Source organism: Cuculus canorus, chromosome 9, assembly GCF_017976375.1.
Source record: "Cuculus canorus isolate bCucCan1 chromosome 9, bCucCan1.pri, whole genome shotgun sequence".
Classification (NCBI taxonomy): domain Eukaryota; kingdom Metazoa; phylum Chordata; class Aves; order Cuculiformes; family Cuculidae; genus Cuculus; species Cuculus canorus.
The window spans coordinates 24,364,375-24,387,577 of NC_071409.1; the positions used below are offsets into that span (position 1 = coordinate 24,364,375).

Below are 23,203 nucleotides of genomic sequence, written 5' to 3' on the forward strand. Positions count from 1 at the left end.
TGGGCAGGGACACTTCCCCACTAGATCAGGTTGCTCAAAGCCTCATCCAGCCTGGCCTTGAACACCTCCAGGGACGGCAGCTTCCCTGGACAACCTGTGCCAGTGCCTCACCACCCTTGCAGGAAAATATCTAATCTGAATTTCTCTTCTTTCACCTTAAATTAAAATGTTCTCTTAAAATTACCCCTTGTCCTATCACTGTACTCCTTGATAAAGAGCCACTCCTAGCTTTCCAATAGGTCTCCTTCAGGTACTGGAAAGCTGCTCTAAGGTCTCCCCAGAACCTTCTCTTCTCTGGGCTAAACAAGCCCAACTCTCTCAGTCTGACCTCGTATAGGAGGTTCTCCAGCCCTCAGATGATCTTCATGGCCTCCTCTAGACCCATTCCAACAGGTCCCTGTCCCTCTTGTGTTGGGGGGCACAGAGCTGAATACGGGACTCCAGGTGGGGTCTCACCAGAGCAGAGCAGGACAGAGCCACCTCCCTGGACCTGCTGGCCACACTGCTTTTGATGCAGCCGGAATGCGGTTGGCTTTCTGGGCTGTGAGCACACATTGCTGGAAAACACTAGTAGCTTGAACCTGGAAGACAGTCAGGAGATAGAAATGGAGAGAGCTGCACAGATCCCCAGCAGAGGCAGACTAGAACCCAGCTCCTATTGCTTGATTTCTCCAGTATTCTGGAAAACAGGAGATTGGAGGTATTCTTGAAAACTTGTTAAAGAACTGCTCCCTGTAGAGAGCATCCTACGGGGCCCTGAATACTGCTTGATGAGCTGCGCTGAAAGGGGCGAAAATACTTTCTCAGAACATTAATGCAAGACTAAAGTAGGATGTACAATTAACATAGATTCTTTAAAATATATTTACTTTAAAAACATGATAGAGAAACTGAGAGAAATACAAAATACGTACATGAAAAATTACTCTGTCACACTAGGAACAATTTGACTCACTGTACGTTTCTAAGGAGACCAAAGCAGTGAGCTAAATACTCAAAGTCCTTGCACGCACAGAAGAGAACTATTTATTTTTATTTACATTATTTCCTGTACTATGTTTTTTAAGATAAATTATTTTTTGTATACACAATAAATTACCTCTTTTTATTTGTGACTCGCAAGCACAAGCCTGTCTGGAAAGAGCCCAGGGACAGACTCCAGCTGTATAGATTTACATCCTTTCTGGAGACCCGACCAGTGCCACCAGGAAGCGTCTAAATTACTAAAAGCTGCCAGGAACTGGGAGGATGTGCCAGAAAAAGGAGTGCCTGTTTCTTATCTCCCCCAGCATATGTTGCTGACCACTGCCAGCACTGAGGTCTCTGGACCTCAGGTCTAAATTATTATGTTAGCTCTTTCGTATCTGTATTAAAATAAAAAAAAAAAAGCAGAGAAAAAGCAAGAGAAGGGACCAGATTTTTACATTTTTTGGGTGGTACAAATCCAGAACGCCCTCAGTGCCCTCAAAAGAATAAAGCAGCCACTGCATACACCATACAACCATGACTGTGATCTTTTCCAAGACCTTATGAAGTGCTCAATTAGAGAAACAACACTATCTCAACAATTCCTGATCCCCTCCCTCTCCCCTATTGCACAAGTGAGACATCACAAGCCCTTCTGCAGTCAGAGCAACTGCTCAGCCACGGCCAGGCTCCACGCTTCGGCCTCAAAGGATTTGGCCTTTAAGCATGAATTTTCTGCATACGCTCCTGCCTTGGTGAATCCAAGCCGAGATGTGTCAGAATTGTTCCTAGGAGCCTGCTTCTCCTATGTATTAAAATCGATTTGAAATACCACCACTTACCCGTTGGCTGGGAAAACTGAACGTGAAAAATGGAGCTTTTGGACCTTAACTTCCCTTGGAGACTGATTTTCTTTTCCCCCCCTCCCTCAGTGATGAGGGCCAAGCAGATGAAACACAACCTCATAAATACACTTCCTTTAACACAGATTCCTGCTTTTCCTTAAGATGTAAAGTGAGGCCCTTCTGCAACTCAATCTCAAACACAGCATTATCCCAACACCTAGCTGAAGAGAACTAGGACGCTGTTTTTTCCATCGTATTCATCTGTTTCCTCTCCCACTGTAAGAGACTGCTGAAAAGCGTTAATGAGCCATTGCTTCGTCTAACCCATTTATCACATTCCATTCAAAGACCAACACCGCATTCCCCAGCTCTCACCCTTCAAATTCTTAGTACCGTAGTGGGAATTAATGAAAAAAAAAAATATTTCAATAGTACTTGTAAGTCTGAATAAGGGATATTTGAACTGCAGCCTACCTAAACCTACAGGAAACTACGCTCTCTCCGGATTTTCAAAGCTCTTCAAAGCGTTCTTTAAAGTATCATTAAAGACACTTCATGTACATGAAAATACTGCTCCTTCTTTCCATGAAGAGCGCTAACATTCCCCACTCCAACTACCCAGCTACTCCTACAGCTGCCTGCATTTTTCAATCATCTCTCATTAGTCTTACTGTGTCAGCAGATCACTGCAAAGTTTATATTTAGTAACTTAAGTAGCCTATGAAGCAGTAGCATCAAAAGATTTAAAAGACAGATTTCACGTACATAGCCAGCAATTAAACCCATACAGAGGCAAAAGCGTAACAAGAAATGGGCCAAGGAAAAACTGCAATGGCTTTGTGAAGAAAAATTATTCTATTTTCTATATATTATTTCTATATATATTTCTATCTATATATTATTTCTATATATTTTATATAGAAATAATAATAATATTCTATATATTTCTATATATATTTCTATCTATATATTATTCTATATTCTATTTTCTATTCTATTAAGCAGAGGAAAGGATTTGGTCAAAAACTGAAAGCAGAGATATCAGCTCTTTTCTTATAGAAGTATGTGCTATTGCAGTTCTTCTGCCACTCACGACTCAAAAACCACAGACAAAGATGCTATCACAAGGCATTATTGATTTTGTTTGGTGATTCTATTTGATTAGACAGTTATTCCCGAGCGCTGAGCATTCTCCAAGACCTGCCACCTCTAGCTAACCGGATGATGCATGGGGCATCTGAAAAGTGGTAGGAAACCAGGAATCAAACTCACCTCTTGGGCAAAACATCAACTCACTTCTTTTTCGTGGAGCATTGAACTATTTCGGTATTAAAGTGGGATATTAGCATCAAAGTAATCTGTAGGGAAAAAAACCCACCCCAAATTAAATTAAAAAAACCCAACCCTCCCCAAACCACAGACATTCTCGATCTGGCTGATTCCCCACACAGTGACTTGATATGTTTTGAATCCACTAACTGGAATTGACTTTCATTAGATCAAGTAAAGCGATAAAAAAAATGGTGCTGTTTGTTCTCACTAATTTATTTTAATACGATGGCAAACTCATACGATATTTGAGGCTTGTTTCATGAAGAAAATCATGGTTTGTATTTCAAAGAGAACATTTTTATCATCAGTGCATTACCCAACTTTATTACCCCAACACAGCAGTGAGTTCCATATAGACAGAGCTCTTCATCGGCGAATGGATTTGTGTTTTACTGATCTATTGAAGAAAGGTAGAATAAAAATACCTCAGCTAGCAGTCTTATTGCCTTGAAATCTCCTTCTGGATATCCACATCAAACATTTTATTGCTTCTTAACTGATTTACTATGAAGTAACTGCTGCTTTTTTATTAATAAATATAAACTTTTAAATGCTTCACATAAAACATTGACCTGCTTAGCCTAAATTTTAGCTGTTCATTAAGAATTCGCAGTGTCCTAATATTCAGCATGAATTCCATATGCAATATTTTTTTTTACATTTTCCTCACAAAACGCCTGCTATTTCAAGTTTTTAGTAGATGCAGTTTAAAACCGAAACCTGACGTGCAAAATAAGTAAATAGTGAGTCAAACAACCCAGCAGGATGAGCGGCGGTCACAGTGACCCTTCTGCTTGAGCATTACACCGCCGAGATGTCTGAGAATCCACACAGTCACACTAACCACCGAGATAACTTTCAGCGAACCCATTACATACGCCTTTTTTTTTTTTTAATCCCTCTTCTCTGAAAATATATTTTAAAAGGGCAAGCGAGCAGGAGAGATAATGTGGCAGTGCACTTCACAGACTTCTTGAGGGAAGGATTATCTCTGTAGAGCACTGTAAAGTTTCAAATCTCTTTATAAATAAGCAGGCTCCAAAATATTCCTTTCAAGTGGGGGGGTGGGAAAGACAAAACCATAGATGGTAGCTCTTGGTTGGGTCTCCTATCAATGCTAGCAGGGGAAAAGAATAAATAAAGATGTCAGCATGGATAAAAAAATTCTTTAAAATATTTTAACGTTTTAGGCTCCTTTCAAGAGTCACTCCTTCGCTTTCACCTATGTTATATCAAAGCGGAAAATGATGATATGGTTCAATAAGTCAAATTTTTTCCTCTCATCAAAACCAGAACTCTACAGTTGCTCATATTAAGGCTGAATTCCAAGGGCAGCATAACTGCTGAGAGCTGAATCAGAAATATCCTTCCCAAATTAACTCGAAGAAGTCTGGATGAAAAGGGGAGTAATTTTGGAAAGTTAACATTAAGTTTACATTCCACCCATGAGATGTGATCCTCACCACCTTGGTTGCTGACTAATATATCTTAACTTTGCAACCTCCTATAGAGGCTAACAAGCTTACTAGATGTAAACTCCCTGAGTTTTGGACCCAGCCTCGTTAATACTGTCTGGACTGAAACTCAGTGAATGCTCTTCACTCCTGGAGGTGCCCAGAGTGGATGAAATGAAAGCAAAAGGAGGAACACCCACCAACTTCAGGATATGGTACTTGTTACACTCTCAAACGCCCCCCCTGTCAGAGGGGAATTCAATCCCATCATTACAGAAACTACAGCATCCAGCTTCTTAAACTATAAATATGAAATAGAGAAAACAAAAATATAGAAACAAAATTCATCAGCAGTGCTGACACAGATATAAATCCACAGAATTTATGAGGACAGAGTAAAATTTTCATCAGAAGGAGGTAAAGCGAGGACTTCTCATCAATTTTTCTTTTGGTAATAACATTATGAGCTCCTGGTGACGGCACAGAGGTGAAAGGGAGCTGTGGTGCGCATGAGACCAAGATGCCAGAGCAGCAAGAGGAGAGGACACTTTGCAGTCCCATAGCTACTAACATCTTTCATCTGCTCCAGTGAAACACCAGACACCGTCGAAAGCACACTGTGTGTGCTCCCCTCCCTCAATTCACAGCAACAGATGAATAGAAACTAGAACTGAAGCACCCGAGAAGGACACGGGAGCTGTTGCTCAGCCAAGGACACCCAACGCAACAACCCACCGTTCATCTTAAGAGTCATCTGGAACCAGGCCAGAGGGGAAAAAGCTCTTTCATTTTCCCTTCTGAACCTGCTGTGTTTAACCACACAGCATTTTGTAGGCATCTTCTCCTTGCACAGCATGAAGTCAGGAGAAAGCCACACTTTCCTGGCTGCAGGAAAGATGAAGGACACTGACTCCAGTCATGTACTGGTTAGCTCTCTCTCAACCTCCGCTGCTGAGAGCACCTTCTTCCCAGCCACCACACAGCACAGCTTCTTACCCAAATCAAGTTATTTCTCTTAGGAAATTGCTCCAGTTCCCTTCCGTGAACGCTATACCAGAACACGCTGCAATGACTATGGATTTTGGGAATGACTCAAACCAACAATGGAACAGTAGAATTTGGGTCTCAAACCAAAAGGAAGTGGCTCTAATCATGCTTCTCACTGAATGATGACAGGCTATGAGGCAGAGTAAGATACAGACAGCGCAACACTCAAAAACCGCCCTGGTGATTGTGCAAGTGCTGCAGTTAAACGTATAAAAAGATCAGCTGCTTCTTCATGCTTTATTAGCTATGCATTACAAAATGTTTGTTCAGGATATGACGGTCTACTGGTTTTTCCCCTACAGGATTCCTGTGTCCGTCGTCACATGGGAAGAAAGAACTCCAGCTATTCAGGACCAGCACTTCAGCTCTCGGTGTGTGCTCCGCAGCTCATTTACAGGGCAGCCAGCGAGCCAACTGTCACAACATCCCAGCCTACGAAATCAGATGCTGGTCTCTGCCCCTGTCAGGGCTCTCGGCAGGCACAGCACGAAGCCTCCTTGCTTTCTCTCCTGCTGCCCAGCACCACAGAACAAACATGGCTTGGGAAAGTGCTGCCCAGCCCTTGTATTCTGGAAACTAGTAAACCAAAACCACAGCGAGTTCAGCCACCGCGCCAACAAATATCTACTCAGCTTTCAAACATTGAGAAGTCAGTCTAACTTGGTTCTCTGTGTCAAGAACGCTGTCAAATCTCCCTTCTCCAAGTCCTTTTTCAGAGAACAGGAGGTTCACGGGGTTTTCAATAACACTTGTGCCAAGTAAGATTTAAACATAACATTCAATGACTTTTCCACCCATCCCACCCTTGTGGAACCCATGAACATTTTTGCGGGAATCAATATACAAAAAAAAACGTTGATCATTTAAGATTGGTAGAAACATTATGAGCCAAATGTTCTAAGCCACTGAAAACAGTGACCGTCTTATAGGAAGTGCTGAGCAATCTTAGTTTTCTTATACAGCAATAATTTAAAGAAAAAGGGCCAGATGACCATGTCTCTCAGATACCTCCAGTGACGGCGACTCCACCACTTTCCTGGGCAGCCTGTTTTCCATGAAGAAATTTTCCCTACTATCTAGTCTAAATGTCCCCTGGTGTAACTTGAGGCCATTTCTTCTTGTCCTGTCAACTTGTCACTTGGGAGAAGAGACCAATACCCACCTCACTACAACCTCCTCTCAGGGAGCTGTAGAGAGCAATAAGGTCTCTCCTCAGCCTCCTCTTCTCCAGATTAAACAGTCCCGGTTTAAACAGCTACTCCCCAAAACCCTTGTGTTCCAGACCCTTCCCCAGCATTGTTGCCCTTCTTTGCACAGGCTCCAAATATAACTACCTGCTTGAAGCGATGGTCTGATACAACACGTGAACTCAGGGAAGCAAACTCAGAATTTGACAAGATGGGCCGCAGAGCCATGCAGGCATTGCAAAAATATATAACACACAAACAAGCTTTAAAAAAAAAAAATAAAATTACAGACTGCAAGTATCTTTCTTTGCTCTTCCAACATAACAAAGCAATTCTCCATGGAGTTAAAGATGGGGAAAACTGAAAAAGAAAGTGTATTTTAACCATGCATGTGAACATGCTATGAACTCAGTGTTTACATGAGCCTCTGACTGGAAGGAGAACTCTAACTAAGGGTAGTTTTCATATCAGCATAAACATAACGATACAAATACCTTACGTGACAACATTAAACTCCGTCTTTCAAAGCTTAAAGATTGTCTTATTAGGCTCAAGGACTTCTTAGATCAAGACGAGGCATGTAAGGAAGACAGATTATCCCATAATTGCTGCTCTAGAGTTCCTGCTCTTTCCTTTGAACCACGCCGTGCTTTTCAGTGGTGAGGACAGGATACCGAATTAAACGGACTTTAGCCTTTCTACAACAGCAGTGAGTGCCAACATTCCAGCTCCCAAGAACGCCTGTGAACTACCGCTGAATTCACAGACGGTTTCACATGCCCACATACTGCCACTTCACCAGAAAAATGTAACTCAGTAATGTGCAAAATTATCTGAGTGAGATCGAACGTGGCACCTTATAAGAAGTAAAACCTACAGTTCTAGAAATTGTACAAAGGACCGTTCCTAAGGAACTACAACAGGCTGCAAACCGGCACTGACAACATCAATCGTGTCACCCAAGAGGGTTTTTTATTTCATACAATAAAAAAATGAAAACCATTTTCAACAGAAACGAAATGTTGAAGTATACTTAAGAAGGAGGTATTTTTGCACTGAGATTATTTTATTTTTGACTAATTTTTCCACCTAAAAAAATGCACATCAAATTTAATTATATGGTCCTCATGGCAGGCAGGTGGGAGACCTATTCTGAATACTGCAGAAATTCATTATTTACCTTTCTCTAGAAATCTAAGTCATAAGCAGTTAGATAATTCATCACTACTTGTGTCGATTTATACAAAGAGCATAAAGTATTCCTAGGAAAGAAAGTGGAAATAAGTTTTTCAGTTATATTGAACAGAGAAGAGAGATAGTATTAGGGCAAAATGAGCATTTGATGTCCTTTGCTTCTTAAAGAATGCAAGTGTGACCAAAACATGACACTACAAAAGAACTTAACAAGCACGTGCCAAAAAATATGGTGCATGGATTCTGAACAGAGTATCTGTGACAATCACCCTCAAAGTGACATATAAACCACTGCAGTTATCGGCACTTGTGGCAGAGCACCGCAATCGTCGTACGAATGAACTGTCAGACGGCTTCTTTGCATGGCACAGACCACACTAAAGACCAAACAAACTTTATTTCCCCAAGTGCTACTCTACTAGCAGGGAAAGGAAAGCTTAATCAACAGCAATAAATTGTTGCTGTAATTTTTATTGCTGGATCTGCGACGCTCATGCTGGTTTTGAGCCTATTACCTTGGCTATCTTCTTTTGAGTGATACTACTTGCTCAAGTGATTTTCTAGTACAGTAAGAACCTCTCAGCTTAATCTCTAGGGTTATTTCAGCTTAAGTAAAGACAGAATGTGAACGTTAAGAAACATAACACACACAATATTCTAAAGTATATAATGGCCAAATTTTGGACTGTGGCATTGTAACAGTCAATCCTGGGAGTTATACATGGGATAAAACCTGAATCTCTTGATTCAAGCTTCACTGGGATTTTGGCTTTTTTATTATTATTTTTTTACCCAGGCACTTATCTCAGACATATGATGCATACTATAGATTTGTAAAGTACATATAATATTGAGATTTTTAACTTTTCTTGCAAAAATAAAAAATCAATGCAGCAGATACCATTTATGTAGTAGCAGCATTTTATTTCACATCTCTTAGGAAATATCTCCTAGTGATTTTACATACAAGCCAAACAAAAAGGTACAAATTTTCACACTGCTCAGTGTGCTCAAGATTATCTTGAAAAAGGAAATTTAAATAGAATTGGCGCATTTCTTTCCATTTACTCAGGTCTTAAAGAATGAGATACTGTGGTTAACAACGGACAGCTACACACTTCTAAGACAACGTTCTCCTCAAACCATGCCTGTCAGAGTTTCCTCTTTACAGAGGACCAAATAACACGATGTAGCTACAATCACACAATGAGCCAGCTGAAAAACGTCACAGGCAAGTCTTTGAGACACTGGAAGAGTCAGTAGCTCCCCGAGAAAAAAAAAAAGGACAAAAGTGGATGCTGTGAATAGTCCACAGTGAGTCAGAGCGAAATCTAACTGATTTCACATTCATTTAGTTAGTTTTTCGAATAACTACCACAGAGAGGAAGACAGATTAAGTCTATTTCTTATCTGGACATCATTTGGAAAATGATGTAGTTATCTGCTTGTTTCTACCACTCAAACACATCACTGCTGGAGCATTCATAACAGTATTGCTATACGGTGACAAAAATAAAGACTGTTCTCAGCAACACAGGTTGATAGCTTATCAGGTAGTATCTGAAGTCTTCTCTTGCAGTCTTACATTTGACATTATCACTGGTATTGAAGGATCAGTGAAATTCCTTCACCATGACTAGCACTGAGACCTTTAAATTTGACACTAATACTGTGCATAAGGCAGCACGGTAATTGCTGTGCCAATTTGATGACTCAAAACTGTGCCTGGAACAGCACAACCTCTATACGTTTTCAAGGTCTTCGAATGTCCCTGAGCCAGCACTAAGAACGCAATAGTGCTTTAAAGAGAAAAAAAGATTTAAAAGATACTAATATAAAGAATCTTTTTAAAATGAGTTATTGTCTCAACAGAGCTCCCAAGATATAATTTCAAGTGCTATCACTGCTCTTATGACTTTCAAGAGGACTCTCTAGGTTGTTGAGACACACTATCAAGGGTAAACCATCAGACAGTCTCAAGTTTAATGAATCTATGAGAAAAGAGACTGGCTTAGCCTGACCTACTTTTCCGGCTCTGTTGCCAATAGCCAAAATCCTTCTTGGCCTTCCACTCAAAATGACAACATTTCTTTGAATTTTGATCTCAGTGCTTTCTCCTGATGTTTTACATAACATTGACAAGCAACAGCAGAATTGTATTTGCCACCATTTTCATGGTTTTCCTCCCTTCCTTCATTTACCACCCCCACAGCTGACTCGCGTAACTGACTCCTCAGAACGACATCCTGTCTTTCCGACTGCACGACACCCTCATTTCATGTCAGCTGGCCTGTTGAGCGCTTTCACAGCAACAGCCACAGCTTTTGTGCATTTAAAAACTTTTGTTTGCATTTCATTTTATTTGGAAGTTTGCTTGCAATGTCAAAGTTCTCTTACCTAAGGTTTCCTTTTGTAGTTCACGACATCTACTTTGTAGCTCATTCCCTTGCTGAAGCGAAGTTTGAAGCTGTTCAGTTTTCAGCTCAACTGTATCGGCCACCAACATGAGATGTTTCACCTTTTCCTGGAGGCATTCATTCTCTTTCTGGGATTTTGCTAATCTTTGATTCAATTTGGGTATTTCTGAGGATGAAAAAAAATACAGACTGCTGTCAAATTTACCTTCTTCACTAAAAAGTATAACACCTGCTTTAAGACCTCAGAACTTCAGCATTACCAAAATCTGAACGGAAAACAAGTTCTGAAAAGCCCGTTGCAAAAACAGTAAGGTAAAATAAACAAAAATATTACTATATGTTAATATGTTGCATGTTAATATTTAACAATAAATAGTGAACATAATAAATAATGAACATAAATGCCTTTAAATGGCATTCAACGAAAAACAGATATGTGACTAAATTGTTTTGATTTGGAAAGCTAGATTTAAGGATGCATATAACACTCACAGTGTGGCACTGTTTTCAATGAGATTGTGTTGAATGCAGCTGGGGTTACATACTGTGTATAACAGTATGTATAATTCTTAAAAGAATCTAAAAGGCTGAACTTCTGCTTCCTTAGAGATATTCTATATATTTGCAGTATTACAACAAATAAAACAAGAAATACTCCAGAACAGAAGCCTTAAAATGCTATGAGTCTTTCTGAACCTGAAGATGTCTGCAGAAATGCATGTTCATATTCCCTTTATTAATCAGAAGGCAGACAATGAGCACAGGAAGAGAGGAATCCTTAGAGACATCCAATACTTTGTGTGCTCAGTCTAATTAGGAGATGAAGTAATGAATTAAAATGCATGATATTGACACTGACATTTAAAGTAATTGTTCTTACAAAAACCTGAACACTAAAAAGTGATTTTTCTGGCCACATTCATCTGAGCCCTCCTCTCTTCTGGACTCTCTGCTGTCTGGGCTCAGGACAACCTGAACTCTCTGCTTGGACCCAGGCGCTGTCTCAGTGGGATGCGTGCCTACTCACTCCTACTGCACAGCTGCCCCACTTATTTCTTCCCAGTTTGAACAAAGCAATCATTGAAAACATTAAAAATTACTTCTAATTTTACAGAAAGAATGGGCTACTGGGGAGCTATTATTTAAAATGAACCTACATGTTTTCTGAGATACTCCACACACAGAGGTTTCACTTAAGCTGTGAATTAAGCACTGGAATTCACATGGTTTCACTAGCAGAATTACTCGGGAGATGCGCATTGCCCATCATGTCCTTCTATTTCTTCTCACAAGGACAGAAAGCATCACATCAGCTCTCCAACTTCTTTGCTATCTTATAGCCCCGATAAAAGTCACCTCCAGAGCAAATAGCAGCTCACCAACTCATACACACTGAAAAAACTATATGGAAAGGAATACTTATACGACAATTATGTCCAAAGGCCACTGAAGTTGCAAAAGGCAGCACAGGGCCCGTGCAGATGCTCTGATGTTACAGTCTGTAATTACACTACCGCACACTTCTTTCAGCAAAACCAATCTCTTAACTGAGGCAGAGCAAAAATGGTATTCAAGGACAAATCTGAGTTTTCAAGGCCAACCACCAGCCTGAGGGCTGGGCACGACCTTCACGAACAAGCCATCAGTTGTGACTTGCTCCCAAGCTTCTCCCTTCCTGAAGGCTGCCCTTGTTTGAGCAGGAAGCAGGCTGTGAGCCAAGAGAATTATTCTCAGCCCATGGGCTGCTCCGTGCCCCTTTCAATCCCAAAGACCCCTCAGATAAAGACAGCTGTATCTGGGTATTACTTGTTCTTATTCAGAACCGGAAGGAGGGAATAGTTGCTACACGTCGGGTGCAGGTTTCCTCGTACACAGTGGCTCAAGCGTGCAAGGCAACCGTGTACCTACACCAGTGGGCTGCTGATGTAAGAGGTGTAACCTGCCCACGGGATGGGGAGGCAGCACTGCAGGACCCTCAAACAGCTCCTCAAAAGGATATTTTACCTTTACCATATAGTATCATCTGTGAAAGCATCTGCAAAAAATTGGTAATAACAGACACAAGGCAAGTTGAAATATCTCCAAGTCTTTGTGTTGCAATCCTACCCATATACTCATAGTAAGTCTATTATTTATGTTTCAAATCACGGAAGTATTGATATTACTTCTATTTCAGTCTGACTTGGCTAACCAAACAATTGGTCCAATGCACTAATCTGACAGGAACTGGACTGGGTTCAGCTCAGGCTGCGGGGTGCCACACCAGTAAATAGGGTCTTCTAATACCTTGGATCTGGTCAAGTTTATGGCAGAATTAGAAATTACCTAATTAATTTTACCTTCCAATTTACTGCATTACACTCAACTCCCCCCACGAAAATTTCACCTTGCCCAAAATTAGCGTCAGATGGTTTACCCGTCAAAGCTTCTTTGCTAACGGTTTTTATTTGTCGAAAAATTTCTTCTTTCATAGCAGCCCAGTTCTCCAGGTTACTGGAGATGACTTCTTTAACACTGTCTAGTTCACTTCTGATAAAAGGAAACAGTGAGACAGCCTTGTTCAGAGTTGAGCAATGGTGTTCCAATGTATTTCTGCAAGACAGAAAAATAACAGCAGACTTACATTTGTAAAATGACAAAATATTATTAGTAACCTTGGGAACTAAAGTAAATTTGGCAACTAATTTTCTGTTATATGGTAATTTATACTATACTGGGTTACAATAGCTTAGTGTATGAGATATGCTACATATTTATAATGTTTCCCCTTTACAAATGTTGATTTAGGACTTACGTGTATAAACGAAGAAAACTGTACAATCATTTTTTATTGATATATCAGAATAATAATGTTTAAATGACTATATGTCCAACCTTATACTGACTCTTTATTAAAAATATATGTAAGAAATCCTGTATTTCCAATACATTATGAGCAAGCAGTACATACTTGCCTTAAGTGTTAATTAATGCTTTTAAATTTGTGAAGAACTTATCCTTTTCTGGTTACATTTGCTAACATGACAGCATCTTGCTATAATTTTGGAAAAGCAAGAAACACTAGGGTGACTATACACACTCTTCTCACTCACAATATTCTCCCTGCCTGCACCTACATCTCCACTGAACCTTCTCCATTGACTGGACACGTTCACAGGAGGCACAACATAGCATTTCTTTACAGGTTCTTACCTGAGCACTTGTGATTGCTTATAGGCAGCTTCCTTTTCTTCTTGGAAATACCGCAAATCTTCTTTCATGTTTTTTAATTCATCTTGTTTGGTTTTAAGTTCCATTGTTAGGTTTTTTATTCTATAGATGTAAATAAAACATTCAGAAAGCATTAATTGCACTACCAATCAACCTCTAACTTTTGTTTCAGCTTTAAATTAAAAACATGCTGGAATTCTTTTCAAATTTCAGACAGAGAGAATTTAATCTTCTGGCCACTTTTACAAGCCGTTTGTGCCACTCTTTCAATATAATAATGCATTTGCAAACTAATGTGGAAATGTATACGTCCAACATCAGCTCTTATGCAACACTATATAAATACCTTTAGAATCCAGTGTTCCTTCACAGATGCAACACAGAACTCATTCACCCTCCAAATAGCATATTACATAATGAAAATCTCAGTTTAAAGTTCAACTTAGGTACCCAGCTAAGAGGCTACAATACCTAGAAGGCAATCCTGTCCCAGCAGAGCGATGCAAGGTACCATGATGAGCTGCAGAGGTTCTACACACAATCGCAAGGACGTGCTGGGATGGGTAACAGAGAGCTCATCTGCTCTGAAGGGGAAATTCTCTAAAGTCAATCAACATCAAATACTAAATATTTGATTACTGTTACCATATTTTTTCCCATTCAGACTATTTAATTATTTCCCAATTTCAGACATTTGCAGAAGATGAATCCCAATTATCACTCCTGTTTCCCTTTGCCCCGAGTTTCACGCTCACATTCAGGGAATTGTACTTCTGCACTGCTGAATTAATGATGCTTAGCAAATAAAAAAAAAAAACAAACCCATGTAAAATATATTCTTGTCCATTATTTTTACACCAACTGGAATTTAGGTCTCTGTTGCTTGAAAATGGCATTTTAAAGAGCTAAAGGGAACCTTCTGCACAAAAAATGTTTCCACCAGATGTTACTTCTATGTACTCAGGCAGTGACATTAGCATCAAAATGATGAAAAATGTCAAGTTAGTAAGATTATTTTCCTACATTTATCTTAAGGAAGATTTAAGGACAGTGCAAGAATTTCTGGAGGAGATCACGGTGTCCACGTTTGCACCTTGACTCACAAGATGCCAGAGAAAACATGCATTTATTTTCTGTACTTCCCCCTTTCCTTTCAGGAAAAAAAAAAAAATCCACCCAAAAGACTTCTGGGTCCAGAAAGCTGTTGACCACAAGACAGGGTGGGAAGGATGTGATTTGGTGGCTGTACTTGACAGATCCTGGCCATGTGTCAGGCATGACAGCCTCAGCTCTCCTCAGGTTCTTCTCCTTCTCCTAACACCCCTCAGGACCACCTGCAAGTAGTCATCTTGCAGCAGAGAATGGAAGAAGGAATTGTCACAACACCCTCTTGAAATATTTGCTTTGAACAGATTGAAAAGTGTTTTTATGCTTCCTCCTCCTTGGCTTCCAGGGTGTTTCTTCACTACCGCATGTAATGGATTTTTAAATCACAGTGCAGGTGACAACTTTCAGCATTTTACTTCAAATCTGACACCAAAAGAGATCCCAAATAGGGGATTGGGAAAGAAAAGCTTACTGTTATCAGGACTTGTAAAAACATTGAGTACCCTCCTTCCTATTAAAAACACAAATTAACATTTGTCGCATCTGTGCTTTAGTTACGCTTATTTAAATGAGATTATGACATTGCAAAAGTAGAATATCTGTGTTAGGGAAGAGTGATCACTATCAGATGATACGTGTTCATGGTTATGTATGAGAATATTCAACTCAAGGTATGCAGTAAGTATAAAGTGGGGAAAAAAGTTGGTGCCCAGCCGTGCCCAGTTGCACGTATGGTTCTCCTGACTGCTTTGGGTACGACCCACCTCTGGGCTGGCCTCAAAGCAAACACTGAAATTGCAGACCGCTCACCTGCAAGTCTTCCTTTGCCTCTAAAATTTACCTTTTGAACTTTTTTCATTATAGCAGCTGTTCTGGCCTGTTTATTTTTCAAGCACAGCGACCATAGTGTAACTAAAGACGTACCAAACGCTGCTTTTTCAATAACTCAGGACTTATTCCCACAACTGTAATGAAATGAATGGAACCTTATGGGGAATAACAGACAGTTGAAACACATTCCCTTCCTGTGTTGCTTCTGCAGAAGGAATACCACACCACTACCAGCTTACAGCACTTTTCTGCTGGCTCTGGGTCACCATTCCAATACATTCTTCTATTACTGAAAGTACAACTGCAATGATACGCAACTGCTAAAAAGTGATCCCTTTCTAAGCTTTCAACACTTACTGTTAACCTACTGCAAGCAGAGTAAATGATCTATTTGTCTACTCCTGACTTGCTGTCGCGGGTAAATAAATAATATTTGAATTGACAATTATTTTGCAGAATCAAAAGAGGCATTACATCAGCCTTTGCTTCAACTTAAAAAAAAAAGGATAATTATTTTCAGTAAAAAAATTATATAAAAAACAAGTCATAATGTGTATTATTTACTATTATCTGATAGACATCTATAATACATCTGAACCAAAATGCAAACTTAAAAAAATATTAGTCCTGATAAAGAAACTTGGATCTGTAGAGCTCTGCCAAAATCAAACCTGAACATCCAGTAGTTGAAAAGCAAGTTGTTTGGGCTCAACTATGATCACTGGGGAGAAAAAGAAAATGAAATTACAAAAAAAAAAAAAAAGAAAATAATTCTGACATTATACCCATGACTACCTCTAAATTTCTTGAGGGTGGAGGGCAGAGAATGAAATCCATTTGATTGCATTTGGGAGTGGAATCAGATGGGTGTCACTGACTAATGAGGAAATGGCCATCCACTCAACACTCACATAAATTCAAATCCGCTTTTGCAGATGATATATTCTGCTAACTATAACTACACCTTGAGCAAAGAAAGGCAGTGATTAACAATTAAACAAATCAAATAGGAAATCGAAACTTCAGGACCCATGGAGAACTGGATACTCATTTTCTATTCCTACTCAGTCGAAAATGGGCAGTATTTGAAGACCTTTCAGTTTAAAGAAGAAACTTGCAAATAAGTACAGATACATTTTCTCTCTCTTTCCTTTCCAGAGATCTGATATAACGATGTTATGCCTCAGAATGCAAACAGACACTATCAATATGTTCTGATCATTCACACACAAAAGAATAGGGGAAGAAGGCAAAGGCAGTTGCACTCTCTCTACTATCATCATCGTAAGAAGGAAGAAAAACAAATGTTATTTTGGTGATATTTAGCACAAAGTTCAGTGGATCATTAAATGCTGGCACTAGGAGAGAATCGTGAGAACATACCGATCTCGTCCTGTCCTATAGTTCACATGAACTGTGAAAACTAACATCTTATCTTCGCAGCCAGCATACTTTCTTAGTGAACACAGGAGGAAGCCTGCCCAAAGTGGGAGTTGAATTATAACATGTTAACTACTAGTGCTGACAACGAGAAGAATAGCATGAGAAAATAAAGCAGCAGTTGCAAGGGATTCTTGCCAGCAAACAAATAAACTCATTGTCCTAAAAGTAATGACAAGAGCAATTACCATGGTTGCTCGAATTTAAGACGCTGCCTTTCACGGAAGTTGAGATCAGAATAAACAACCTTTGCAGCCTACGTGGTGCACAGCCCCTTTACGAGTCCTGGTGGGACCCATTCAAGGCTGAATGAGCAATTGCATCCCTAGTTGCCTGGAGTCAGCAGGGACAGTATGCACAGAGGAGGCAGGAACGTACCGTCAATGAAAAAGTTTCACTACAGTATTTTCAGCTCCAAGAAACTCTAGGACCTGCTCAGAGCTAAGAGTTACTTATTGTCATTTCAGCATGCTGCTTTCCTTCCAACAGACAAGTCAGTGTGCATCTCTGAAGAAACTGAGTATTCATTCATAAATCTGGCTTGGAATATATATATATAAAAAGTGCAGCTTGAAATATGCACATAATATTATCCACAAACTTCTTCATAATTGCCCTTTTTATATTCTGCTCAGCATAGACTATTCAAGTTAAGACACGACTATTTAACAGTTTTCATGTGCCACTACAGACTCATTCTCCTCTTGTTTGCAAGTTAGCATACAGCTCCATTTGACAGCAAACAAAAATTATCTCTGACAAGCAGCCATGAGGCTCTTTGTGCAAGTCTTTATCAAGCCTCATGTAAGCTGACAGTCATTTGAAATCTTGCATTAATTGTTACCTATCTTTATTATCTCAGCAGAAGTAAGAAGTATTATGAAGACAGCCCGGATGAGTTTTGCTCCAGTAAGAACAAACCTCTGAAACGGGTGTGAAAAAATAATGACAAGAAAGACGACTGCCTTAACACAAGCAATTCAAAATTTACCTTTGAAGAAACCCAAGACTAAATTTCCCAGAGCTACCAATCCAGCTACCAAGTTCATGGAGAGTAATTACAGTTTACAGAAGAGAAAACAGGTGCCTCAGTATTCGAGGATTAGTCCGAGTCCACCCTCTGGTCCCGTCCAAGTTTCACTGCTATAGAGAACACAACATCTCGACCTCTACGCATATGCACACGCGCACAATATATTCGCCCTCTTCAGTAAACAACCACAAAGCTTTCAGATTTCACATCAACAGATAATAAAGCAGAACCCCTTTGGATTTCAGCAAGACACTACGTCGGAGAATGCACTGAAAGAAACTCTGTAAAGCTTTTGCAGTTACACCCAGAATCATTTTACAGCTACTGATCCAGCTTACAAATCTTACATGAAATTATAAATTGGAGGCAAAGAGAAACAAAAAATTATTTTAAAAACTTCTTGATGGGTCATTCTTGCTTTCTTGTTCTTAACCAGGAGTAATGAAATGGACAGCAAGTCACTACACCCAAGTAAAAGTTCTAAGTGAGCTTATAGTGTGAACAAATAAACACACAACTTGGTGTTGGAAGCACACGGGGGTGTAACAGAGGAACCGTAACAGAGGAACCTTTCCCTGCACTTGCAGATGGTTGGGAGCACTGAAATTGGAAAACCTCAAGAACTGCGGTGTACAAACACAGAAAAAAATTGAAAATACACACCTAACGCAAAAACCTGAGGGAGAAGAGCTATGTTTGCTTTCTTGAGAGAAGTTCGCCATTCATAGAGTTGCACAGACTTATGCAGAACCTTTGCTGGAACCTTCTTGTCAGTGAACACCTCTCAAGGACATGTTTTTAATTATGTGGCACCTTTCTCAGACGCTGAAAAATGTGATAATTTTAAAAATGTAACTTTAAATTTTGATTTTCCCTATTACGTATGAACATATTTTAATGAAAAATACACAAAAAGTGTGCCTAGAAGGAAAAATGCAAATTTCATATTGCCTTTTGCATTTTCCACTAACTGCTGCTTCAGTTTCTGCCAGATAATGAATTTTGTTTCGCCAGAAGAAAGTTCATTTTATCAGGAACTTGGGACAAGGCTGAAGATTACTGCAGTTTTGCACATCATGAATCACTGTTCTGAACTATCTCAGTGAACAAATTTGTCTTGCTTATTAATGATCAATCTTGGCACTTAATCATTTTAATTGAAAAAAAAACGTGTCAAAATTAGAACAATCACAATTTCGACATAAGAGTGGAATTGAGGCAACATCCATCAGTAACAAAAAGCATGTACCCTGTTGGGAAGGCACTGGCTTCAACGTGCTTTATGTATGAATCTAACAGCAAGAGATTATTTCCCCAAAGCACTGCATGGTTTCCCAAGACCAGAAGATTTCTCCGTGGGGTTTTTTTAGGGATAAAAGTGAAGTTCAGTGCTGTGAACACAGGACCTGGATCCTCCAAAGCTTGTTGGGCCTTTTGTTGGCTCTCTGCACAAGCCTGAGCCGTACCCAAGTCATCATGACGACACCATCAGGGCAAAATGTACAGATCAGTTTGCAACTAGTAAAAAGAACATATTAAAACACTTGGGCGTTACACAAAATTCTGCTTTTTCCTAGTTAAAAAGCACAGCCTAAAATTATCATGTAGCTCATTAGAGAAGTACATGCTGTTAAGTTATTTACAAATCAAGGTCAATAAAAAAGTTGAAGGCACTATTTCTTAGTGAACTTCATATCCTCTCACGCATGGGACTTCGAAGTAAAAAACAGCTCTTGTGCACTTCTAAACACTGCAACCTGAGCAACCTAAAAGTAGAATTAAATGCATAAAGAGACAGAGAAGCCCCAGTGTTTATTATATGCTCTATATTCTTCCTACAGTGAAAACCCACTGCATTATTTCCTTTTGCTAGGAAATGACGAGTGCAAAACCCAGGGACTCATTGAATCTCATGCACAGCTGATACCTCTTCACAGCTTGTTATATTTATTTGTCCCTTCCAAGCAGGTGTTGAAGGAGTACACACCTGAGATTCACAAAGAACATCTGCAGTGAGGTGAAGAACCTTCGTTTCCTACTTTATCAACTGATTTCTTCTTATCCGTTAGATGATAAACATTCTGAAAATACACTATACTTCTGCAGTTGTTATAAAAGCTTTGTTCATTAGTCATGCTTTCCAAAACAGTCAAAATATCCCAGGTTACCTACATCTGATGGTATAGAATAAGAAAAACCGGCTGTATGCCCTAAACCACATGCAGAAAAAGGCCAAGTTAATTCTTTACCTCTGTTTATCTCATCCAGCTTTAGCTCTCAGTAATTGTTTTATATCAACTCAACTCCACTTTATACCCGAATATTTAACAGACACATTAAAAATAGGTTTTGAAGGGAAAGAACACAAGGCAAAAGGTCACTTTTTTTTTTTTAAGTGGTGACATAGTTCTTACAGCACGTAGCACTCCCCATTTCCACTATTTTCAGTCTCCTAGGACAAGAAACCACAAATCGTTTCTACCAAGCTGCTGCGTAGGCTGGTAGCTAAGGGCAGAGCAGGGGGCTGTGATCACTGCCCAGTCACTTCAGTGTTTACTGCAAGTTTAGACTTCACCAAGCCAGGCAGTTGCTGTTGCCCTCCTACACAACCATGTTGCAAAAAGGAAGAATTTTTTTAGGCAAATCCAACAACAAAGCATTTTCCATAGTATTAAGTTTTGCCATTGTGGTAGGAACAATCTGAAGAAAACACACAAAACAAAGCACAAATGTGGAAAAATAAACCTAATATTTTAACTTGCGGAAACAGTGCATTACCTGTAAGATTTTACTAGTTATGGATAAAGTTTCCAGCACCTTCATGCCTGACTCAGGAGCAAAGTCTTATGGTAGTAACCAACAAGTAACTCCTCCTGCTAGATTTGTAAAACAGTTTTCAGGAATCTATTCTGCAAGAGATCTTTAACATAGGACTCGTTAAGTGATATCTATACATCTCTTCACAAGTCTAAACATAATACAAGTATTTTGCTCTTTGTCACACTCATGATATCCAGCACTACCGTAACTTTAAAAAGCATCTTTAGTATTTTAATGTCTTACATTCCTTGTATTGTATATTGTGAGAATTATCAAAACTCACATTACAAATACCCATCACGCAGTGTCACAAATGTCAAAAGACACTGCCAGAGAAAACATCTTAATAAACTCAGCTGTAGGAACAGCAGGAATTTGTGAGGGTCCTACAGAGACACGACTAAATCCAATCACGCTCGGATCTCCAACGAATCAGAGAAGTCCTCAACGAAATGCCTATTACTAATGTGTTTAAATATGTTCCAGAGCAAAAGTGGCGATTCAAATGACACACCGGTGTTTCAGCATAATTAAGCATGAATCATTGCTCTTGTAGCCAGTATCCTGTAGGAGAGGCAGCAGCACAGAGCCCAGCGCAGTACCATCTGCACGGCTTATCTCTGCCGGTGCACAAACCGACTGCCGTTGCTATTTCAAGCCAGCCACAGCCCTTGAGGAGCACCTCTCGTGCAAGTATTCTGGAATTAAAGCAATTCTAACACGGAGTAAGGATGAGGCTTGAACAGCTAAATCCAATCAACACAGTTAACTGCACGATGGTCACTTCCCCTTCGTATGACAAAATGCCAAAGGGTAGGTTACTAATTTCCACAAAAGCTCAGGTTCCCAGGCAGCTTTCGGGGTTAACCACAGGTACAAACAACAGCAATAGTTTAACCTAAAAGGCATATAAAACCAAAAACAGTGTGAAAGCATCAAAAGAAGATTAAATCTCTTGGCTTACCGGAGATGGGCAAAACACACAAATGTGTTTGGCTTCTGATAAAAAATTTCAGTTTGGGAGGAATGATTTGTCAACCTTGCAAGAATGAGAAGATAGTATGTTGAATAGTTATTATTGTTTATGCCAGCAACACAAGGTAACAAGAGACCCAGGATAGTAAAGAGGAGATAAGGAATATTTAGACAGGTTACTTAACAAGGCACAGTCACTGATTTACGGCCTGAAAGAAAGCCTACTGCAAGTATTCCATTTGATTTCAGCAGGTTTTAAATCAAGTTGAGCCATAGGGGAAAAAAATGCAAAGATAAAATTTTTATTAACTGTTCCAACTCTGCTACAAAAAGTCAGCTAAATGAAAATTTCAAGTTTACCTCTGGCAAATGATCCTCAACAAGAAGAATGTGCTGTCAATGCATCTACTAATGCACTGAATACTATCATCATAAGTGTCACCCAGAGCTGTTAAAGGAAAAGGGAGCAAATGCAGTCTCCAAAAATATGATGTTAAGTCAAAGAAAGCATTGCATATTGGTGGGTGGGGGTGTTCAGGTCAAATGAAAAAACATGGCAAGAAACAACAAGTAGAGTGGTCTATAAGAGAGATGCATTTGGTTCAACTTTGTGTGACCTCGTGTTTTAAAATGAATCTTTTATTAGTAATATTACCACACACAAGCCCAGCTAAATCCTTTAACAGTAACATTAAATTCTTAATGGTATTTGAGTGATTTGTGGGGGATAAAAAAAAAAAAAAAAAAGGAAATGGATTTGAGTGCTTCACCTGCAGACAAAGCCGTAGTTGTTTCTTCCGTAGTGTTTCCAAAGCACTGCAGTTCAATCTCTCGAGAGCACCTTAATACTCAGAATGTCCCAAGTTATCAGTTGTAGATCACTTGCTACTAGATATGAGCTGGTCATGCAAGAAATACCCCTATTAGGGATCTTTACACTCAAAATGACTGAACTGATAATTAAATTTATAATCTCATTCTTGCAAAAAGCTGCTGACAAACAGTTTGGTAGAGGTGAGCAAGAAATTACCATGGTTTCTGATGCCCTTGTTGATACCACATTATTCCATCAGCAGTCAACTTTAGCAACTGCATTTTTATAAAGTAACTTTTATTAGCCAACTATAAGTATTAATATTTATAGTCCTACTGTAAAACAATCAGTGGAATGTAACAATACATCCCAAATTACGAAGACGGAAAACTAGGATACACAAAACCATCACAGAGTCCCCACGTTAAATCCATAGAAGACAAGAGTAAAACAAAGGAAGGGCAGTTGTTCAGAGCGTCAGGTCTAGAAGACAACTGAAAGAAAACTTGTATGTTTTTTCACAGAACGATG

General features: G+C 39.5%; 1 protein-coding gene across 4 annotated transcripts in view; it reads right to left on the bottom strand.

Annotated features, from left to right (window-relative positions):
* LEKR1 (leucine, glutamate and lysine rich 1) overlaps positions 1-23,203 on the bottom strand; it is a 57,462-nt gene that overhangs the window by 21,843 nt on the left and 12,416 nt on the right. For 3 of the 4 annotated variants that reach the window (XM_054074974.1, XM_009559736.2, XM_054074975.1), the window contains exons 3-5: positions 13,635-13,754; positions 12,859-13,034; positions 10,423-10,608 (exon numbers count right to left, since the gene is read on the bottom strand). In XM_054074974.1, coding sequence (XP_053930949.1) covers positions 10,423-10,608; positions 12,859-13,034; positions 13,635-13,754 — 482 coding nt within the window. Of the gene's footprint in view, positions 1-10,422; positions 10,609-12,858; positions 13,035-13,634; positions 13,755-20,841; positions 20,946-23,203 lie in introns of those variants that run through there. The other variant, XM_054074976.1, reaches the window with a different exon arrangement.